At 30.6% G+C, this 23,671-nt stretch overlaps 2 protein-coding genes across 4 annotated transcripts in view; one reads left to right on the plus strand and one right to left on the minus strand.

The window, feature by feature from the left end:
* Window positions 1-13,403, plus strand: LOC131848540 (troponin C-like). 2 transcript variants are annotated; one of them, XM_059198438.1, is made up of 6 exons: window positions 1-128; window positions 3,176-3,206; window positions 10,192-10,335; window positions 10,966-11,085; window positions 12,537-12,668; window positions 13,118-13,403. In XM_059198438.1, exons 1-6 carry the CDS (start codon window positions 105-107, stop codon window positions 13,144-13,146), a joined length of 480 nt encoding a protein of 159 aa, XP_059054421.1. In that variant the 5' UTR covers window positions 1-104; the 3' UTR covers window positions 13,147-13,403. The 2 variants fall into 2 exon arrangements, with proteins under 2 accessions (XP_059054421.1, XP_059054422.1); XM_059198439.1 differs by lacking the exons at window positions 1-128; window positions 3,176-3,206 and adding an exon at window positions 9,992-10,107.
* A 102-nt stretch (window positions 13,404-13,505) lies between these two features.
* Window positions 13,506-23,671, minus strand: part of LOC131848538 (BMP-binding endothelial regulator protein) — a 52,362-nt gene continuing 42,196 nt past the window's right edge. For both annotated transcript variants that reach the window (XM_059198437.1, XM_059198436.1), the window contains exons 5-8: window positions 19,051-19,260; window positions 18,059-18,309; window positions 16,830-17,973; window positions 13,506-16,285 (exon numbers count right to left, since the gene is read on the minus strand). In XM_059198437.1, coding sequence (XP_059054420.1) covers window positions 16,885-17,973; window positions 18,059-18,309; window positions 19,051-19,260 — 1,550 coding nt within the window. In that variant the 3' untranslated portion in view covers window positions 13,506-16,285; window positions 16,830-16,884. The remainder of the gene's footprint in view (window positions 16,286-16,829; window positions 17,974-18,058; window positions 18,310-19,050; window positions 19,261-23,671) is intronic.

Here is a 23,671-nt window from a genome sequence, read left to right on the forward strand (position 1 = left end):
CCGACTATATCGTGAAGAAGCAGAAATAACCCTGAACGCTGAAAACTAAAGACTCGTTGCCAGTCGTGTTGTGCGTCTCACAGTGATAACTAGTGACATCAAACATGGTTCTGGATACTGAAGACTGGGTAGGTATAATGTTATACAAAATTTTATTCAAGTTTATTAAAACAATATTATTTTTTCGGTTTTTAGAATAGAAGCAATATAGCCATCAATTTGATAATACATAGAGCCTAAAGAGGAATAGACATCAATGGTGTAGATAGTCACCAACCAGAAACTTAAAGCAATGCCAGTATAGTAAAAAAAACTATTCAACTTTCCTTAAAAAAGGTGGTCGAAGTAGCAACACTTTTCTAGGACCTTCCAGCGCGGTGACGTGATGGATTTATGTATGTGTGACAAGACCTATAAAAGTTATTTCCATATCTATCCCAAAAGTAGTTCAATTGCATGAATATTAGCACTGGGATTTTAAGTTATTCCTTTATGACCAAATCTGTGAATATACAGATAACGCCAAAGAAGAAATAAGACATAAAAATGAATTATTATGATATCAAAGAGAAGTATAGTAGGGTATTGTCACGCGTATGATACGACGCTACAGTGGCGGTCGCTTGTTAGTAACCTATTTGGATGAAATCTTTCGCCGCGTCTGATTGAGGCCAGCTGTTATGTTGACAGCTAATTTAGTTTTATTCTTTCATACTAGTGATGCTATGTTATTTTGGATTCATAACATATTTAATAATATAAATATTTATAAATTCTAGTAGATCTTCACCGTACAACATAAAAAGGCTTCAATCTCACTAACTTAATATGGCACTGTAAAAAGGCGCAAACATTAGCGAATAAAAAAATATAAGAAAATAGGTTCAGAACTCAACCTTAAAAGAAACAGTCAAAACCTTTAGAACACAGTTATCATATTAAGTCAAATGAAAGTTACAACTTTCCAATGGAACAAAAATTATTATTGCAACATAAATTGTCAATAACTCAGTACAAAAAAAGAACACAATCTATATCTAACTAAACTAGCGGATAACTTCTAATTTTATGTGTCACGTATTAAATTAAAATTAAATTCTAAAATTAGCCAAGTGAAATGAAAATTAAGAACAACAGTTTATAAAACGTTGAGAGTATTAAGAAATCATATATTTATTTAGTTCATATTGTTAAACAATTAATAATTTCCTAAAAGCGTTATCAAAAATTTGATGTTATTCTTTTTAGGGAAGTAAACGAACAGACAGTCAGTGCGGATGGAAAGTGGCTACTGTCATTTATAAGGACTTGATATAAGAGAGGGGTTAGTTTATTCTATGTAATGGAATTAACTAGTATCTCTGGTATATGGTCAAGTGAGTCTCGCTCCTTTATAGAATAGGCATATTTTCTTAAAAATTCTGTACGTACGTGCTCTGAAGTGCCTAATGAATTTGGAGGAAACAGTTTCAGATACCCTAAATTTTATGCGCAGTTACTATATATGTATGTGCCATACATCCAAAATGTGATAAAAGTTGTCTCTTCTTGTCAAAGAATTCATCAAAATTCGCCAAAGAAATTTTATTTAGGTATTGTCACTTTTTGGATATAACTATGAAACATAATATAAAAAATTTGGAAAAGAAGATGGATGGATGTAAAAGAAGTGTTAAAAATCGAACAGGATAAACGATTCCTAACAAGACACTGCATATTCGGAATTTATATACAAGAAACTAATGTTTAAATCAATAAGTTAAAATGTCCTCACGAAGTATTAGGTTCATCGTTAAATAAAAAAATATTTTGATATTGTTGCTAATACTGTTCGGGTAGTAATTGTATCACGGTCATGAAAATAGGTGTAGGGTAGTGTCTTAACCATATAATTTGTTACACTTGCAATTGGGCACCTGGCACTGTAGAATTAATTTCTTGTGGTATTTGGTTATTCTAAATCATAATTTTGGTATATATTTAACAAATTACACAGAAATTTGATGTTATTAAGGAATGCATAAACATATAGTATGAATGATGATACAGGTACATTTCTGAATATGCCAGAATGTAATAAGTAGAGATTTGGCACTTGCCAACCATATCCGCTATTACCTACATTTATTGCTTCACCCACTTCATAGTTCCTAGAAGAAATGCGATCAAACTTCTAACTAAACTATAATATTAAAGTAATATTATCTGCGTGTATTATTTTGGACGAATATCGAAATCGCGCAACTGTTTCTATTTCAGTATCAATTGCACGTAAAATAAATTTATTGCGGCCCAGCAAGCAGAGCGCTTAGTTCCACGGGATTCCGCTCTATACGACCTACTTACGTTGTGTTATGCGTCGAGTCGGATGATTAATTTGTCGGATTATACGCTCTAGTACCTACTCGTAATGTTTACACTGAAAGATATTTAGAAAGAGTCAATTAACTATCTTAATGCGATTCTAAACTATTAGACCAATATTAGACTCATTTTTCTTTATCAATATATTAAACTCTCTTAAGAGGATCGTTTGTAACGTTAAAGAAGATTTATGATATCCATTTATTATTTTATAAATGGATATCATAAATCTTCTTTAACTTATAAATATATTCTCAAAACCTTAGTCTTATCTGCTGGCATAGAAGGAAGCATTCTAAATGCATTATGGTACCTACCATACTACGACCAGGAATATAAATAATTGTGCACGTTGTTACGCTAAAAGCTCTCTCATTGATAAATGAAAAATCATGAAATGCGTATGTATTTACTTTATTCCTACAAACTATCAGGCAGGAATGTCTATTTAATATTGTTTCCCTTTAGGGATTAAATTTCGAAATACGATTTCTTATTCCTCGTAAAGGTAGGCATTAAAAATTCATACGAAAAACACTGATTTCTATGTCGGTCAGTGAGTCGGGCCTTCTCATATTACATTGGAAATTACATTTATTAAGTAATGATTAAATACAATATAGAGCTAAAAATTATTTGTTAAAATATCAAATCAATCCAATATCGTGTAGCAAAGAACGAACACACTTGATAAGCCGAGTAGGTAGTAGAAGTAGACAAGCGCAAAGATATATAATTACTATAATATTTAATATAGAAAGATTACTAGGTGATCTACTGGCGATTTATTTAATTCTGTATATTGTTTCAGGCTGACGAGCTTCCAGCAGAACAGATTGCTGGTAAGATTAGCAAAACATTTAATATTGATTACGAGTTTTACACTACATATTTTATTACTAACAGTTATCTCTATAGAAACTGCAAACTACTTTTCAGTTCCTATAGAGATAACTTTATACAGAAACAGAAGTAAAGTTAAAAATATACATCTACCCATTATTAATATCGTCATGAATATAATACAAACATTATATTCTAAAAAACAATAGAAAATACTGCTAAAGTTACAAAATTAACAAAAGAATTATTTATAGAGCATATGCTTACTAATGTAAGTACCCTATTTAGGTATACGAGTATATTAAATATATATACCATAAAATAGGTTCTTATATTTCATTTACCACTGTAATCTTGATCATCAAATATGTCTTCTTACATTGCCAAGAACACATACATTGGTAGGCAAGAAGGTTACTCATTTCTCAAGTACTATTGCTGATTATTCTTGTACAGTACGGTTAGGTACTTATATTAACATTTTTGAAACAAGATTATTTTTACCTACATGCAATACATAGTAATGATCAGATAGAACCTGTAATATTATTTTTAATTATACCTTCCCCTGTGTGTAGTAAAATATTTATATTTAGTTCTCCAGAAACTATATTTTAGGTACCTAATAATATTCAGTAGGAATAGTTACTGATGTGACATGTTGATTTAAAAATTACACTTTCACAACATTCCCAATGGCCAAGTCAAGTATCAATGTTTAAGATTAAGATTTTGACGTTTATTTTAACTAATATTTAACACACAAATTTGCTGCAATGCATGTTTACGTAAAAAATCGCAAGCTAACTATTGGCGTAAAGCCAAGCACACAATGGAGGCCGACTTAATAAAAACAGATGTGGGGCTCGCATAGTAAATTAATTGTTCCTATCGTGCGTGGGTTTAATTATGCGTACGAAAATAACATTAAAATCAACTACAGAAGGCGTGGCTCTTAAAAAAATACCGACTATTTTTAGATGCAACAACTATATCTAGTTATTTTTAGCAAGTGGATGTAAGTACATATTTACATACATGTAGTTACAATAACAGACTTACAGATTTGTTGTTTTATTTATATACAAACTGTATAATCCGCTTACGCTCATTTTAAATTATTATAATTTATAATAAATTCTTAGGATAACTTGGTGAAAATAACAATGGATATAATATTATCTAATTAGAATATAAATATAATTTCATTCTTCACTCACATATAACTTAGTGTATTGTCGCTAACGCAATTTATTTCAATGAGTAAACAAATTAGCAACCAGTATACACACAGTTGACAGCTTATAAAATTGTATTTAAAAAACCGTTAATCATTTTGTATTCGAATGTTAAAAATGAACACAGGAAAATAAACAACTCAACTATTCGTCTGTAGACAACTAGACATGCTCGTAGACAGTGACAATGACTTGTCGTGTGATGTGAGTGATGGCGACTAACAACCAAAATATGATCTGAAACTGACATCTTACTGAAAACTTTATATTTAATATTTTTCTTCTACCTAACTTTGTGACCGTGTTATTAGCGAATGATGTTCTGATGCTCAATTCATGTAATGATAAATTAAATTGAGTTTTGAATGAGACAGACAGTAATAAAGTGCCAAATGTACCTAAGTATAGGTATTATAGGAAAAAATATTTATACAAAAAAGTTGACGTTCATAAGCGGCTAAAATGTTCTACAGGATATACATTTAATATCTACTTATAATAAATCTATACTGATGTCATAAACAGGAACAATTTGATTTTATGTTCGTTTAACTCTGGATAAACCCAAAAAATTCTCGATTAATAATAATCCCTTTAGGATAGCTAATGTATCAGCTAGCAAAATGTAAGAAATATTTCATACCTACATACAGTGTCGCAGGATACAGTTAGTATGTTATAAGCTATGTCATTAGTAAATAAACCATTGCTCTTCCCGGGCTCTTATTCACAAACTAAAACATGTATTATTGTTCCACTACATCATTCATGAACACTATAGATTCAATAACCTGAAGTCGTTGAGGTAAATCTAAAAGTCGATGGGTCATGCGGTTCGTACTTGGATCTGTGCCAATATAGCATGAAAATCTGAAGATTTCCACCGTAATTGTTTAACCAATATCATGTTCTCAATATTCCACAGAAACCGAAAATATCAAACATACTGTAATGTTATTGTTAGTGTGCCTATTCGTAACTATGACTAATATATAGATTTGTTCTTGTTTTACTCATGTTATTGATATGAGAAAACTATGGTTGCATAAATAAGTCGATTTCAGATAAAAGACTATGATTCTCATTTATGTTTTCAAGCAACTTTATAATGGTAAACTACATTATTATATTACATTACTTCATCCATATTTTCCACGCACTAATTTCACAAAATTATGTGAAAAGAATATCTAACTATTAAATTTAATAATTATTCTTTTCACATAATTCAGTGACACTTAAGTTTTTCTCGCATAGTACGCGCATCACTTACTTTGTCCTCTAATCTGTTCAATCTTTCTTGAGATAAGACTAAAGAAATTACCTACTAGTGTGTTTGGCATTGAGCCACAGGCTGGTAGCGTTCACTATCAAAAAATTCTTTCAACTTTGATAACAATCCTTTAAAAATTGAAACACAAAAGAAAATGTTTAATGGAGTAATTGGAACACGAAATATCACTAAACTATGTCCAGATACTACTAGATATTATATATATAAATGTTTTAGAAATCCTGTCGTTTACTATCTCATTACATACTTACTACATATAATTATGTATATACATTAGCATTGTAAACCGTAGTATCTAATTATATTAAATTATTTATATATACATGGTAAGAGTGACAGACAATGAGACTATATAAATGCAAAGAGAATAAAATTTTAACGCAAATTCATTAAATTTATTAAGGTTGCATATATATCTATTGCACAACCTAGGTACTCATGAAATATACATAAACCTTTTATATAATCTTTCTAATAATAGATAATCGATCTAGCTTACTAAATACGTATTTTTATAGCTCACCCTCCTATGGTATCATATTTCTTAAAACATACACCTATTTAAAACATTTAGCTGTTTGTAGGAAAAAAAAATTAATACCGTAAAAATTACTATGTGTACGGAAACTACACAAATGTATTTTTGCGTCCTTTATACAAAGACAGTAATAGAAACAGTAGTGTACGTACGTAACTTTTAAAAGTATGTTGTTCAAACTACATAAAAAGCTTTAAAACTTATCGTTTAAAATAAAAAAATCGATTCAACAAATCACTACCCCTCTACAGGTAGTTATTAACAAAAAAAAAATTATTTGACAAATTTACATTTTCACTTGTTAATTTAGTCTCCGAGACTAAAACCTGACTATAGATTCCCAATGTTCGCAGTAGCATAATGATAGATTATTTATGTTAAATAATTCCTAATTTATCTATGCCTGATGAAACTAACGATGAACTCATTTTTAAAGCAACCCGCACTGTATCCCGTGGGCGAATAATTAATAAACTGGTAAAATGTGGAAAAAGTAATAAAAACTCATGGGACTTTGAGACAACTGCCAAGACATCTTGACGATTAAAATTAACAACGCGTCGCGCAGGCAAAAATAAAAATTATGTTTTTTAAACTATTTTGTTGCCAAAATATTACAGAACAGCTGCATACAGCTAGCGTCAACTTTTTTCCATGCTTTGGTTTACCTCATGATAGGAGAAAACGCGTACACGAAATAATTACAAGATGCCTCTGGAATTGTAAAAAGGCACTTTAATATCACAATTGTATATATTTCGCCTGATTTAAAAAAATAGAGTTTGCGCCTTTATTAAGACCTATAAAGTAGCATGATTTGGAGGGAAGTCTGAAAATGTGCTATGTGCTACCAAGAATCGTACTGAACAATAAACTTATTAACTTTGTTGATGATACGTATTTTTTGGTATCACATTAAACTCCAAACTGCAATGGGGTGCTCATATTTCTAAATTGGCGAATAGACTTAGTTCTTAGCGCTTATGCGGTAAGAAGAATTAGACAATTAACAGACGTGGCAACGGCTAAACTCGTGTATTTTAGCTATTTTCATAGCATTATGTCATACGGTATTTTATTATGGGACAAAGCAGCTGATATAAATACAGTATTTATTTTACAAAAGAGGGTCATCCGCTCCATTTACGGTATGGGTTCCAGGGAGTCTTTGCGTGAATGTTTTAAAGAATCAAACATCCTCACCGTTGCTTCTCAATACATCTACGAAAATATTATGTATGCCAGGAAAAACATTAACAGTTTTAAAAAAGTAGGTGATTACACTAATAAAAGCATACGTAATGTCAACAAACTAGTTTTACCTAAGTGCCGTTTGACGAAAGTCAGTAATTCGTTTTATGGAAATTGCGTAAGGTTTAACAACAAACTCCCAGAGTCTGCAGTCAATTTGCCAGAAAAAAATTCAGATGTGTCATAAAATATTTTCTTTGTAAAAAAGCTTATTATAAAATTGAAGAATTTATAAATGATAATAATGTTTTTGTAGAAAATATCTAACTTAAAATTCATAGCGCTGACAATGTTATCTGATTGAACAGAGATTAAGTGCGTAGCGGTTTCTATGTTGATTGTCGCATGCCTAATCCTTGTTGTTAATTAAATATAAGTAAATCAATATTTATTTAAAAGAGCAACACACAAGTTTCTTGCTTATTCTTCTTGTGATGAATCTGCATTCCGAATAAGCGGTAGAATAAAAAAAAACTTGAATATTCAAAAGTGCTTATATTAAGTTTATTTGAATAAAGATTATTTCTATTTCTATTTGTCAATCTTACTCATGATACGAACATTATTTCAAATAATCTCACAAATATTTTTTTTTATGAAAATATTTCGTAGGTACTAAAAAGTGTTGATAAATAGCCAGATCGTTTCATTAATCATGTTTTTACTTACAAACAAAGCAGTTATTGCAATAAAAGATGCGTTTCAAATTGATATTTCCTCATAAAAATATCTAAATTAGTAATTCAATTTGTTTACAAGAATTATAAAATATTCTTTATGTGAAAAAAAGCAACTCAAAAATACACGGCTCTCAACGAAATATTTGTAATTTATTTAGCGAGATCGCCGTAACACGTAGTGAATCGTGTCCGATTCAGATATAGTCTGTATTTCCAGTGCGTTATTTTAGGCTGCCCATCTGTTTTCGATTTTAACCACAATATAACTATTGAGTTATGGTTTCATACTTGTAATTATATGTATAAAGTTCACTTTGTTGAAATACTAAAAGCAAAACTACCAAATTTTGTGATAAATGATTTTTATGTTTAGAGTAAGTCTTGGAAGAGCACGTGTAATATACAGGTTGATATAGTGATACAAGACGTCGCACTATTAGTCTATGCTGTCCATTTGCAATACCTACTAATGTTCTGTAGTTGACAACTACTAACCCACGTTACCCATAACACATACATAGAATATATTCATATTAATGACTCTCCATTAACAAGTGAAAGGATATAAGTAGAAGTCCATATTGATACCGATTGCAGACGAAAATTCATAAGTCCTTACTGGTACTTTTTCTCAAAATTAATTCAATTTACGCATCAATTATTACTATAAAATAACAAACTTTTTTTTGTTGATCGCTTGATTTTTGTATGGTTAGCCTGAATTTCTACCTGACTATACTAGTTCTAATTTCTAATATGTATGCATGATATTAAAATCAAATTCTAGTATTAGCAACAATACATAACGACTAGTTATATTACATTTTATTGAATAATTATACATATAGGTAGTCTTTAATACAAATGTAATTATTTAAAACTTAATATGAATATTAAAAAGAATGTATATAATTTTATTTACGTGGAACCAGAACATTGTGCTTACCTATAGGGTTGGGCTGATACGACTGAAAGTTAACCTTCATCACCGCGGCTGATTTAAATAAAATTACCCAAATTATAGAAATCAGTCAAGATGATGATGATTGTTTCTTAAATCGTTTAATTTTGTTTATGTTGTTGTTTTTTTAATGTTTTGTACATTAAAAAAAACAACATTAAAAAATTTAAGAAACAAAAGAAAAATTATCGTAAGTGTCTATAATGGAGCACCATATATATTGCCAGTATATAAGAATATATGCTTCTATCTACAATTTTTTTTTAACTGACGTATATATAATAATGGGGTTCTCTACTATAATAAAGATTAAAAACTTCATGAATAATGACTAACCATGCTACACCTGTTTATCTTTCAGGCAAGTCATTAAAAAATGTGGAGAAGTTTATTTTTGTAAGCTTTATATCTCTTCATGTTTATAAAATTATGACGCAAATTCAAATATATAAGTTTGAATATAATTATGTCTCTATTAAATATTATGACGCTTTTATGACACTTTCAAACTGGTTGATGATAATATTATAGTTACCGCAGATTTTATCTCTCTTGATGCCCTTTAGGTTCCTGCCTTTGTAGTGTTACACTCCATTATTTCTAATGAATGACCATTTCGACTATTTTAAATTTAATTGTTATTTATCATTGGCCTATATACGAGAAGCGCAACAAGTAACTATCTGGTCGGCTTCACCACGCTAGGTTACTAGAAATAGCCACGTTGCACAATTTATTTGCACTGCACCTCAGTGCAATGAACTACTGTCCTAATCCTAACGCATCCCGTCGAACGATCAGTGTGACTGTTTTTATTGCCAGTGTAGGAGGCATTGCAAGTTTCTCTCCTTAAAACGCTAAATTATTACATAACAATCAAGCAACGATTTCAAATAAGGAACGATATTGCTTCACCATGCATCCCTTCAATATGGAAGGTATAATTTAGTGACTTCCAGTACATTCCATGTCACATTGTTTGTACGACTAAGATGTTTGAAGACAACTGTTATTTGTTCCAGTCCTGCGCAAGGCATTTGATGGCTTCGACCACAACCGCTCAGGCAGTATCCCCTGTGACTTCGTCGCAGACATCCTTAGGATGATGGGACAGCCTTTTAACAAGAAAATCCTTGAAGAACTCATCGAGGAAGTCGATGCCGATAGTGAGTATTAAATATACCTACTGTTTTTCTGTGGAAAACTTTATTTCACTTTGGTGTAGGTCATTGATCTATAATTGTGCCAAAAACTGTTTTGCGTAGGTATCTATTTTAATATAAGTATTTATAATTGGATAGAGAAGAATATTAATATTGCTTTATAGTGGTTGAGTAGTTATTTATAAAACATAGTCTATTTTTATATACATCTTCAAATTGAGATCCTTTATATATTTAATAATGGACTCAAGTAGCTAAGCTATATCTACAGACACCTGTAAAAATAGATTTTGTAAATTTTGTAAATCTACTATAAAGTTATTAATAAATAATAATATATATTTATTATGCGTAGGATGTTAATAAATGTACTCAATGACCATATGACAACTAGCAAATTTGCTACATGTCGAAGGTAGGCGATATAGTTTTAATAAAGAAATGTAATACCGTATTATAAGTACATATAATATTATCAACATAAACATATTTTCGTTAGAAACATACGAGGGCATCATATTGTGGTAGGTCATCATATTGTGTATCTACACATGCCGCATCTATGCACGTTTAAAATTCTACTGCATACGAGTATCAAACTTAATTCAACAATTTATATCCATATTATTTCAGAATCTGGCCGTCTCGAGTTTGGAGAGTTCGTCACCTTGGCTGCCAAGTTTATTGTTGAGGAAGATACTGAGGCCATGCAGAAAGAACTTAGAGAGGCATTTAGATTATATGACAAGGAAGGTAAGAACTATCGCTTTACTTACCCAATATAAAATAGAAACAGGAGTTTCTGTATTCAAAATATAAACAAATTTAACGAATTTGGACCGACCAAAATTAATCTAATTTAGGTTAACTACCTAACTAAACATATTTTAGCTATACATATTTTTTATACGTTTGAAGTCATTCAAACGTATAATAAATATGTATGTACATATCAGTATATATACTGAAATAAAACTGATGGCCTCCTAAAATTGTGCCCCGTTTTTGAGCTGATAGAATGTACCTAATAGCGTATTAAATCTACTTCTTCGTATTAAATGCATTTGTTTTTCTTTATATTTAATTAGAATTGAAAAGTCAAATATAAATTAGTTTGTTTCTATTGCTCTTCTTTCTTATTAAGGTAACAAATTAGAATCTGGACACTGAAAGGTTAACACTGGGTCTTCATGCTCTTGTTAATTAATTGTCTGAATGTTTCGTGTAAAGCTGAAACATGTGTCCCAGCATGGATGTAAATCGTTACTCATTGAATAGAAAAAAATTGCTTGACGCAGTGCATACCTTGAGATATTGTGTCTCATTTTGCGTAGATAATCGTTCATCGACAATCAATGCTCAAAGTACCGCCGGCGATTGCCTAATATACTAATTGCTCTGTTGGCCGTTTGTTTGGCACTGACTCAAAGTTGTAAAGTTTAGATTAGGGGTTTAGTTGTTGGTAGTGGATATCTATCATACACTATTTGAGGAAGTAGGCGAGAATCTTTAAAATAAGCTTAAATGCACGAGTAATAGTGTAGTACTGCAGTAGTACAGAAGTACAACAACGTGCTGAGTGTGAATTAATTCTCATTAAATGCTTAAGATTAGTTATATTCAGACCATATAATTTTTGGTCCCGATTATGAAATAAAATATATTTCACTACTTATTATACGTATGTCTGTATAATAAAATGAGGGACAATTAAGATGAGTGCTATTAAACTTAATATTTAAAAAAAATAAGTGTCAGCACGACAATATATTATACCGCTCTACTTCCAATGAACAGGGATACGCATTAACTTGGTTCGTTCTACAAAGCAGTTAAGACAGTCTCGGTGGTGTAGCGGTACAGCACACCCATTTACTTCTGATGGTCGCGGGTTCGATTCCTCGCATGGTACAAATATTTTTATTCTTGAGTATGATTGTTTGTATCGGTCTGGGTGTTTTCTATATATGTTATGTATGTATTTACAAAAAAAGATGTTTGTAAGTATTTACACCAGTTGTCATGTACCCATGACACAAGCTCTGCACTACATTGCGACTAGATTACTCTATGTTAGTTGTCCTGAGATATTATTATTATTAATGGTTTTCGAATAATAATAATTAGAGAACCTACTTAATAATTATATTGTCGTGACGCAAATATTAAAATTGTGTTTAAATTGAATATATAATTTATTTCAGGCAACGGTTACATTCCCACATCGAGTTTGCGCGAGATTCTGCGTGAGTTGGACGAACAACTGACAGACGAAGAACTAGACGGCCTAATCCAGGAAATCGACACTGACGGCAGCGGTACGGTAGACTTTGATGGTAAGTAGTAGGTTTTTTTAAATAAAAAGTAGTATTATATAGGGTATAGAGTCGTAATTATCCACTTAAGAAATATTTCAACTTCCATGAAATAGGGGTTGTTTGTTTCATATTAGTTAATATGACCTACTATTCTAATAGTGGGACAATATAAATGATATATTATCTCGTCGAGTTCTACGTTTCCAGAAGACTACAAATATAACTTATAATAGTAGATACATAAGTACGCACCATCATGTGAAGAATGTGGTTCATGGGGTAATATGAAATATAGGTATTTCTTTAAAATATAATAATCGTATCCAGTAGGTATGTAAAAATGTAATTAATACTCAAGAACATGTAATTTAATGTAAATACGAGTCGAATAGATTTATGTTTCATTATTTTATTTTTCAAACTTCTATCCACAATATATTCTTAATATTTATTTATTTTTGTTGCAGAATTCATGGAAATGATGACAGGAGAATAAATACTATACTTCTATTCTTTTCTATATTTATGTTTAATTTAAGTTACTTCTACATCTTGGTACTTCAACCTTTCGAAACTTGGAAACATTGGACAAGATCACTTAACATTAAGATTACGAAAGTTCAATATCTAACTGCGATCTTATAACATAAAGTATTATGTATGTATTGTACAAAATAATATTTGTTCTTGTTTAATTGATGTGTGTGACTGCGTAATGTTTATACCTACTTATTAATAAATCTTTTATTCTACTATCTATGTTTAAATTAATACTATTTTTAATAATTCAAAAACCCGTTGAACACTCTGTATTCAACATCCAATTTGTTATAGCACATTTAACACGAAATATTATGCAAGAATGACTCTAAAATAACATTCATGGCAGAATTATATTTAGTTTCTTAAGATTTTTCTTCAAGATAAATATAATGAATCCCCAGCTTTTAAAGCGGACGCCAAATTGTCCTAGATAATTTTGATGACATAAAATCCAGCAAATTTGGCGAGCAGCCAGCTACAAGTAATAGGTCTATTTGAGACGTTATTCCAAATTTCATTTAAAATTATTTATTTCAGTAGGTAAATGAAAATACAATTTAATAATAATTATTTATTATTAGGTTTTTTTTCGTTTAATAGCTTACAATATTTATTTTTGCAAACCGTTTCGACAATAATTTTACAAATATTAGCGCGTAAAGCGAAATATATCGTTATGACAATCTTACTCACTAATATAATTTCAACAATTATATGACACATAGGTATACCGAACTGTGTATAAATAAATATTTTATTTATTTATTAATATGGCATTTGAATTTCTACCTTTTAAACATAGTTACTTACCAAGTTTCGTGGATCGTTCAATTAGATGTATGTCTACCTGTAAATCAATACTAAACAGCCATAACGGCATAAGTTGACAAATTGTAAAATAATAATGTTCACAAAGTATTATTTTTATGTTATATGGTAAATAAAAATTGGTTGATTGTAAAATAAAAATTCGATTTAGTTTAATACTTATAAATACCAAATGAAAGTCACAAATAATTTAAAGCCTACATAAAACGTAGACCCTCCTTAATAATAATAAGTATAAAATAGATTAAAAATATAGACAGGAATTAAACTTAATAAATAGGTATAAGATATAAAACGAGAGCAATTTAATAAACATCGATTGTCTCAAATGCTTTTATACAGAAAGCTAATGCGTGGAATACTATACTTAGCATTTTTATGTGTACACATAATACTTAGGTATACATAATATATTTGCTGGTAATAAATATAGAACACAAAAGTATGTCGTATATTTAAATCAACAGTACTTATATATATCTGAAATTTAAAGGTAATTAGAGAATCTAGGTATAAGATAATCAGCTATATTAGTAAACAGGACTTACAACAGACAATCTCACAAAGTAGAAACACACATTATCACAATTTTGTCAAATAAGCCATATTCGATGGCACTTAGCCTATTTATAGAGAAGCGGTATGCGTGCAGGAAAATGTCGACGATCCCACACGTGTACTACTTATTTATAAATATATTTAAGCACTTAACATTTTTAGGTAAATTAAAAAAATAAACAATGGAGAAGTGTAAGACTTATACTTTAATTAGAATACGTGTTAATATTTGTAGGATCTCTTCATTATTCATTTAAATAAATTAACAGAGGGCGGTGACGTCACAATACCTTAAAATACTTACTATATATATAAATAAAACTATTTTACACAAATAATAGGTTGAGTAAAAATATTCTCAGCCGAAATACCTTTTAGGTAGGTATAATACACATTAACTTCTAATTCAGTTCTAACTTCTCCATTCAAGTTTCTTTCGACCATACTTAGATATCTATATATGGATTACAATTCACTAGCATGTAATAGATTACTTTAACATAATTTAATTAAGTCAAAATTAAAATTCATTGGTAACGTATTATAAACTAAGAACGAGTCTTTAGTTAATGTTACAACTAAATTTACTGTTCAATGTATTACGTATTATGTACATACCGTGTGTTTATCAAATTCATTAGCTTCTTGGCTTCAGATAGCTAGGTTTATCTAAGTTTTCATAAAGAACTACCTACGGATGAGATCTCAATTTGAACTATGTTTTACCAAACGCTCCTCTGAACGTTTCCGAATAAACGTTGCCTGAAATATCATTCAAAGCTAATTATCACATTTTATTGAACGTTCAGTGTTGGAAAAAATGTAATAAATAAATTATTAAATTTATTTAATATGAAACACTTCTGCTAGGCACTCAACTTACAACCAACAGAGAGGCTATTATTTTAAAATACAAATATACTTACTCTTAAACTAGAAATACTAGCTATCTGTACCTATCCTTGATTGGTACAGTACTACCACGTTTATAAGTGAATACATTTATTTAGCAAAAATACTAATATTAGATTTAGTTTGTAAGCAGTCATGCTCACTAGAATATGGTTTTTGCTGGAATGTCAATTAACAGATATTATGTTATAAATCAAATAAAATGAATACATTATGTTAATGACTAAGGTAAATAATTTGATTTACAATAAGTTCCTATACAAATTTCAAAATGTTTATATACGGGACTAACGTTTTGTAATTGTGCGATGTTTATAAATGTAACCCTTCAAACGTGGGAGATTTGTATTAAATCACTCGCTAAGTTAAGTAGCTAGAGCGTTTTAACTCGATACCGTATTAAGAAATCGATAACTATCATTATCATATTGTAAGATAAAGTCGAGATTTTTCTTTTTGATTACTATTTATATCTTAATATGCCTACTGAGAGTATACCAGAAATCTATAAAAAAGTAAATAGGTATTTTATATTGGCTGAATTTATAATTTCTACATAAAATATCTTTGGATAAATAATTATACATTATTATGATTTGAACAAAATGCTGGTTGAAATTTGCGAGGCAGTACCTAATTTAATGAGCTTTAAGTTGATCTTAACATTATTATGTACTTGTTTACTTAACTAGAAGTAGTCTTCTGAATACTGTTAAGTAGTAGATAGATCTTCATTCCAAGTAAAGCTGGTTACTATTCTCCGATGCGTCTTATAAACCACTCCTTGTAATACTCTGAAAAAAACATATGAATGTATTTTATAAAATAAAATAAATAAATAATTGAATTTATGAATGAACCAAAGCAACAATCCTTATTATACTAGCTTCTTTCCGTGTCATTGTCCACACGACAATGATCTAAAAATAAAATGCAACCTATATTCATCCTAAATGCAATGTAAGGATATGCCAATTTTCCCTATTATTGGTCCAGACTAGAATAGGTGACAAACAGTTGTTTTGTTGTTTACAAACAATTTATTTTAGTTAGGAATATAACAATCATATTCCGATATCCGTTTCTACAAAATGAATCACGGAATCACTCACTGTGGGTTCCAATAAAAATATACTTAAAAATAACTACGATAAAACTGACTAATTAGAACCTAATTTGTAAATATTAGTTATAAATTAACATCACCTCAGATAGCATAATGTGGTACAATGTTGCGGCTTTATTTTATATAACAGAAGTCTCTCATTGATGTTAAAAAAAACAAGTACAAAGACATCTGTGTTGTTATGTAGTGAATTGAGTAAAATTAATATTTACCTTATATATGCGACACTGGCAGATTTGACTAGTAGCGATGTTGTTGCAAGAATCCTCAGTGTAGTATAGGAGGCGGGGGTCGAGGCCGAGTGCTGTTCAGCTTGGGTATCGCACTCAGTTCCGGCAGCGGTTCTTTCACATTCGCGACACGGCCATATCCCTTACGACCGCGGTTCAACCATGGTGCAGTTTCCCCAGCACACCAGGCTTCCTGCGCCCAATTATGAGGCTCAGCACCAACACGAGTACACTCTCGAGCATATGCCCTATAAGCAGCACAGTGGCAGTTCGTACCCGTACAACTACAAGCGTCCAATTCACAAGCTTCTCTATAATTGTGCGGATTCACTTTTGCACTGCAGTCTGAAAACGCACTATACCGATTAAATCCCCGGCAGAGGCGACGCGCCCTCACCTGCTTCGACTGGCGACACCGAGACTGTCTGCTCGGCCGCTCTGGTTTCCTTGTGCACGCGTGCTTGCCGCCCACTCGCCACGACATTCCGAACCTCCACGTATCGCTTAAAAGTCTACCATCGCGAGTTCGCATGTCGTCCCTCGCCACTGAATTGAAATTTCCACATAGACCACACAATTTGCCACGGTAAATACTAGATACAGTCACTTCCAAAAAACCGTCACCGTCCCACAGCATTTGTACACCTATATTGGCTTTCAGTAACACTGATCCGTTGGCACGAGTTATATCACCAACTCCTTCAATTCTATAAGGTAAACTCAATCTTTGTCCATTCATTTTTATTCGCATTTTTCTGCCCATATTTATTCTCGTTGAACCTATTCGAAGTGTCGCAGTACGCGTCCATGAAGAATGTAAAGTATTTCTTGCATCGTTCGATATTCTAATCGAAAATGTGTTATTGTCGCAGTCAGATACCAGCTGGTACTTACATGATCCTTGAAAACTATAAAACTTTCCATCGAAAGTCTTGTAGTGTGGATCACCAAAGACAGTACAAATTCCATCTGCATCCACGCATTTAGGACAGCAATGGCCGGGCAAATGCTGCACCGTCTGGTCCGATCGACATGTCAATGTAGGACATCTTTCCATCGCGCAACGGGGTTCTCCGCTATGGCACTCACAGGACTTACACGCATCCAACTGCCATGTTTCACCGTCCTATAAAATAAGAAAATACACAAATAATATCTAATAGTAACAGAAATATCAGAATATCAAATTAAATTAATAAAATTTTTGATACCTGATATACAGCACCGCCAATAACACATGCGGCTTTGGCCTCTTCTACTTGAGGACATTCTGGACAGCACTTTTCTGGTGGTGGTGGAAGTGCCCTAGCTCCACATGTTAATACAGGACAAGTATGTCGAGAACATACCGCAGTCCCATTTAGACAAGTGCAATCTGTGCATGGATCCACTCGGAATTTGCTGAGATGATAATGGTATTCTTTACCGATAACGCAAGGTTTAGCTATAGTGTTTCCTGAAACTGAATGAAATTAGAGATTATAAAACCTTTAAATATAAATATTGTATATTCCATTACTTTAGGATGCATTGTATTTTTTAAATATTTTAAATTCTATTCTAACAATGAAAAAATTATATCGTAAATCTATATACTAATATTGTAAAGAGGTAAAGTTGGGTTGTGAGAATGAATGTTAGGGGAATATTTTCATTTTCTTTTTGAGTTTGATGTGCCATTTATAGAATAAGGTTACGTTAAAACGAACGAATAAACTGCGATGAAAAATGAGTCGTCACTCATATATTTTAGTCAAAATAATGGCATATAGTATGGCAAGTATGGCAACTAGGTATATTGGTTTTATAAAGTAAAAAAAATATTACGATATACTTAAAAAGGGATTTTACATTATTTATAGACTTTTAAGTCTATAAACTAAACCTAAAAATTAAATAAATCTGAAAGTCAGTTAACTTGTATTTCTGTTACTCTTTTATGCATATTAAAGCATAAACCAATTATAATGTGTAGAATTTAAGATTTAAAAAATATGGCTACTTCCTATCTCGGTTATTAAGAATAGATAAAGTGCATTTTTCTGATAATTATACTATATAAATGTTTGCGGAACCGGTTTATATATATAAAAAGCATTATGAAAGTATATATAGTCAGTAATACGTGTACATGGAGTTAGAAATCGATTTTCTCCAACTATCTCATATAGAATATAAATATAACACGCTGACTTAAACTTACTGGGCAGTAATTTATCAGAGGTGGGATGTGCGCACCGCGGACAGCATTCTCCCGGCGGTGTGTACTGCTGTTTGTGATGGCAGGGTAATACGGGACAAGCACGCTTAGCACAGGACAGTGCACCCAGCACGCAGCGACAAGACAGACACGGCTCTTCGGGAATCCTTACATCGCGCCCTTCCCATACACGTTGTCCATTGATTATACATTCTGAAAATAGTAGTATAATGGTTCATAACAATATCATAATATATATAAATAAATAAATGTCATGTTGAATATTTGATGCCCCGATTTCACTGTATAGGTATATCTGAATCAAACGGTATTAAGAAGTGCGCCTAACTTTTCCAGAATATTTTTAACGGTGTTTTTGCCTCAGATTAACAGTAAGTAAGTACCTAACTCATACGTATATAGTTTGTTTGGTGTCGTCCAAAATTTAATTCACGCCGTTATACCATAAAACAGGAGTGGGGCAGTAATCACTAGACCACGAGTACAAGATGCTTATCTATGCACCTATATCTATACATATAAATAAAATTGGAGTGTCTGTTTGTAATATTGAAATAACCGTTTATTATTACATGCATATGAATATAAATACGGTACAGAAATTAAAATAACATTTTTTAAAATTTTTGTCTGTCTGTCTATCTGTTTGTTCCGGCTAATCTCTGAAATGGCTGGACCCATTTTAACGGGACTTTTTTTGGCAGGTAGCTGATGTAATAAGGATAAACTTAGGCTACTTTTATTTTACTAAAGTTCTTTTATTTTAGAAAAATAAAGTTTATTACCACACGGAATGAAGTCGCGGGAACGGCTAGTTAAGTATAAAAATATACCTTACAACGGCTTATTTATAAATTAACTCAGTATAACGAATATTGCAATCACCGAAATCAAGTTATAGATATATATGTATATTTTCATATTTAAGTAATATTTAACAGTATAATACAAATAAACGCATACCATACATACTAATTCTTATATACCGTGATATATTATTAATATATATCTAGATATATATACATACAGATAGGATTTTTTTTACTAGTATTGTCCGCAGTTTCAACCGCATGAAATTTATAGGTTATTTGTTATTCTGATGTATTAGCTATATATTTTTATAAATTTTCATTTAAATCCATTCTGAAGTTTTTTAATGTAAGAGTAACATTCATCTATCCATCTACAAACAAGCAAACAGCCATGTTTATATTATTAGTAAGATGTTTATAATATTATAAAAAAAATGCTTAATAATAATGTATAACATCTAAATTAGACAGTTAATATTATATATCTTTGAAATATAAATTAATATTATACATTGTTGAGTAAAATAAAAAAAAGAAGTTATCTTATTTTATTATACTTACGATATTTTCTAATGGAGTTAGATATAACAAAACCCCTGATGAAATTCATTAGCAATCTTACATAGCTACCTATCTTCCTACGACTACAATATAGGTATTTAAATGGAAATATATTGATTTTACTTTTACGCTAAAACATTTTGTTAATTATTTAAAAGCTTCTTTATCTTACTAAAAATAAGAGCAACAATGGCAAAAATAGACAATGAAAGCTTAAACAAAAGAGTCGGCTATTGTTTGGCAAATCGGAATGAGGCTCGGGTCGGTAGATGCGCAAAGAACACAATAAATTAGTGAAGATGGACGATGAATCAATCAGGAGCTAATGAATGAGGAGGCATTGGCGGCCGCACACGACGAGACCAATGAGTCCTTTATTATGAAGGTATCTATCTCTACGGCAGTGCGACCCTACTGAATACAACAAACAGATAAGTTTTTTTTAGCTATTTAATATTTTTAACAAAATAATTTGAGCAACGTCTATTAATATATATAGAATGGGTACATTAAAATCATTTTTATGACTATAAAATGTTTCATTTATACTAGGTAAGAACATAAATAAACGGGGTATTTAATATTTACATTTTAGTTACTTAAGAATTAATTGTTATTTGCAACTTTATCTCCAAACTTTCATTCCTTATTTTACTCATTGCCGGATATTTTTTTAGATAGGACATAGGCTACGGTAACCGTTTACCATCAGATGGCATGTATGCTTGCTTGCCACTTACGTGGTACAAAAAAGAACATCTTTAAGATCCGTTCAGCCGTTTAGTCTTGAAAACAAACTCATATACTCACTTTAGATTTTATAGTATTAGTATGAACAGTAAAGTATTATATTGTATAAAAAACGCTGACTGTCATTAAGAAAATATGAATATTTGTATTCTTATTGTTTTGATTTATAGAAATGGACGTATACTATTTCGATTGCAAAATAATCCTTAATTTTGTTTAACAATTGGAAAAGACTTCACGATATCTTTTCCAACTGTAAACCAATTTTGAAGATTATTTTTGAGGACATATTTCTAATGAAGTCCATTTAAAAAAGAAATTATTTTGTCCAGAACTATTTTTTAATTTCACTGTTCATAACAAGGACAGGAAAGAATGGTAGACCCCTAAATAACCTATAATGACGGTTCAGTAGTACTACTGTTCAGTCTACTGAAACATTTAAACCATTAATGATTAGTTAGATAGGTTACTTAGATCATATATCTAAACAATATATATATATATGAAGTGAGTGGATAATTCACTTCATATATATATATATATATATTGTTAAAAAAAATCAAGTTATTTAGATTAACTTACATAAAAATGAGGGTCAATACTTAATAGCAAACAGTGATACCTACGATCCGCTTACATCGATTAAATCAACTTGATATGGAAATTAATGTATGTAGGTATTATTAGATAATGATAATTATTGTTTTTACCATAGATATATCTCTCTATGCGTGTTGCCATGGAAACTTGTAGAAAACGATAAGAATCCAACAATTAAACATTGTGAAGATATTTCTACACGACTACATTATCTCCAATACATGTTAATTCAATTTTGTTTCGTTCAATGTTGATAAGTAATTACTATATGCAATTATGTGCGTATATTCTTCAAAATACTTAGTACTTTAAAAAAGGAAATAGACGTACAAAAAATAACATATAATCGTTGAAAAACGATCCACGCTAAAATGTATTTAATTATATTCTGTCCACATTTCAACTTTAAAGCACTTCTATCCTTTAATATTAGTTTTACCATTTCATTATTTAATTAGCTGTATACAATGTAATGACAGTGTCTACATAATATATGCTTTCATTAAAAAACTTGCTCAAATACCAATGTAGAGACCACCATGGGTCCGCAGAGTTTTAGAATATAAAGAAAACGAACATACGAATGTTTGCCGTAAAACTAAATATGGCTACATAAACTATCCTTTTGTAGATTAAAAATTAGTTTGTAGTTTAAAAATTAGAATTCATAGTCGGTTCAAAACTTTATAGTGAACAAAATACGACATATATACAATGTTACCCGATGAAGTTTCCTAAAATTTAAATTTAAATATCTTCTTCAAAGAGTATCCTATTGACACATAGTTGATGGATATATATTTCTTAACGATTGTTTACCCAGATGAGATAGGTATTGTCTACTAACCAAAGTTTTATATGCTTTATTTTGTTGTAAATTATGTTGTTTTTCATTCATGAAACCCCGTGGTCACTTATGAATTACTAAAAAAATATAAATATTGTCATTAAAGAAAGTTTTTAAAATTATATGTATGACTGCTGGTGGTTACAGCTTAGTATACTTACCTAGTCGGCTATATGTAAGATGGTATACATGTCTAACTACAATCAAATAATTCGATGCACGTAGAGTGCGTATATCACTCGCTAATTATTTCAATTTCTCGGGCCGTCGACGCAGGCATACCTAATAATAACGACGCACCTCAAAACGCTGAGAGAATTTCAATGAGTAAAGCGTTTTTAATTTTGTGACGCACAGCGTTTATCATTACAAGTAAGTACTTAGATACTGTTGGTTATATTAATTTTTAATAAACGAAATTCCACTGTATTTATTGTTTTACTTTACATTTATTGTTTACATTACATAATGTTTTACCAAACTAAAATTCGGAATCGGACCTCTTTCAATTGGAAAACAATTGACAATCTGTTCGTTTTGTCGAAGATAAACACAGAAGAATATTTTCAAATTAGGAACCTCCATCTTTTCCCAGTCAGGTGAGAAAATTACTATTATTATCACATTATAGAAAGGTATATGAGATCAATGTAAAAAAAGTGATAGGACCAGATAGCTTAGTTTGTTAAAAATTATTATTCATTCTTATTTTATTGATCACTTAGTAGGTACTAGGCTTTTTGATAAAGGACAGTTAGTCAATCTAGATACACGTAAGTTTTCTTAAAACTATTAATATTTCCTTGATATAGTTTAGTTGTAATGTAGTTGTTAATAAATATTTATATCAATTATAACTTTACAAATTTTATTCAATTCCCTAATTTTGTTATAATTAAGTATATATTTAGTTTAAAGTCGGTCCCAAATAAAAAGTAACCATCACATTGATAAGATGAAATCGTGGAGGAATAACAAGAAGTATAGAGAACAAAAAACCTAATGCACCGTTGGGATCGTAAAACAAACA

The sequence above is a fragment of the Achroia grisella genome, unplaced genomic scaffold (genome assembly GCF_030625045.1).
Source record: "Achroia grisella isolate CSIRO2021 unplaced genomic scaffold, CSIRO_AGI_Agris_v1 utg558, whole genome shotgun sequence".
Classification (NCBI taxonomy): domain Eukaryota; kingdom Metazoa; phylum Arthropoda; class Insecta; order Lepidoptera; family Pyralidae; genus Achroia; species Achroia grisella.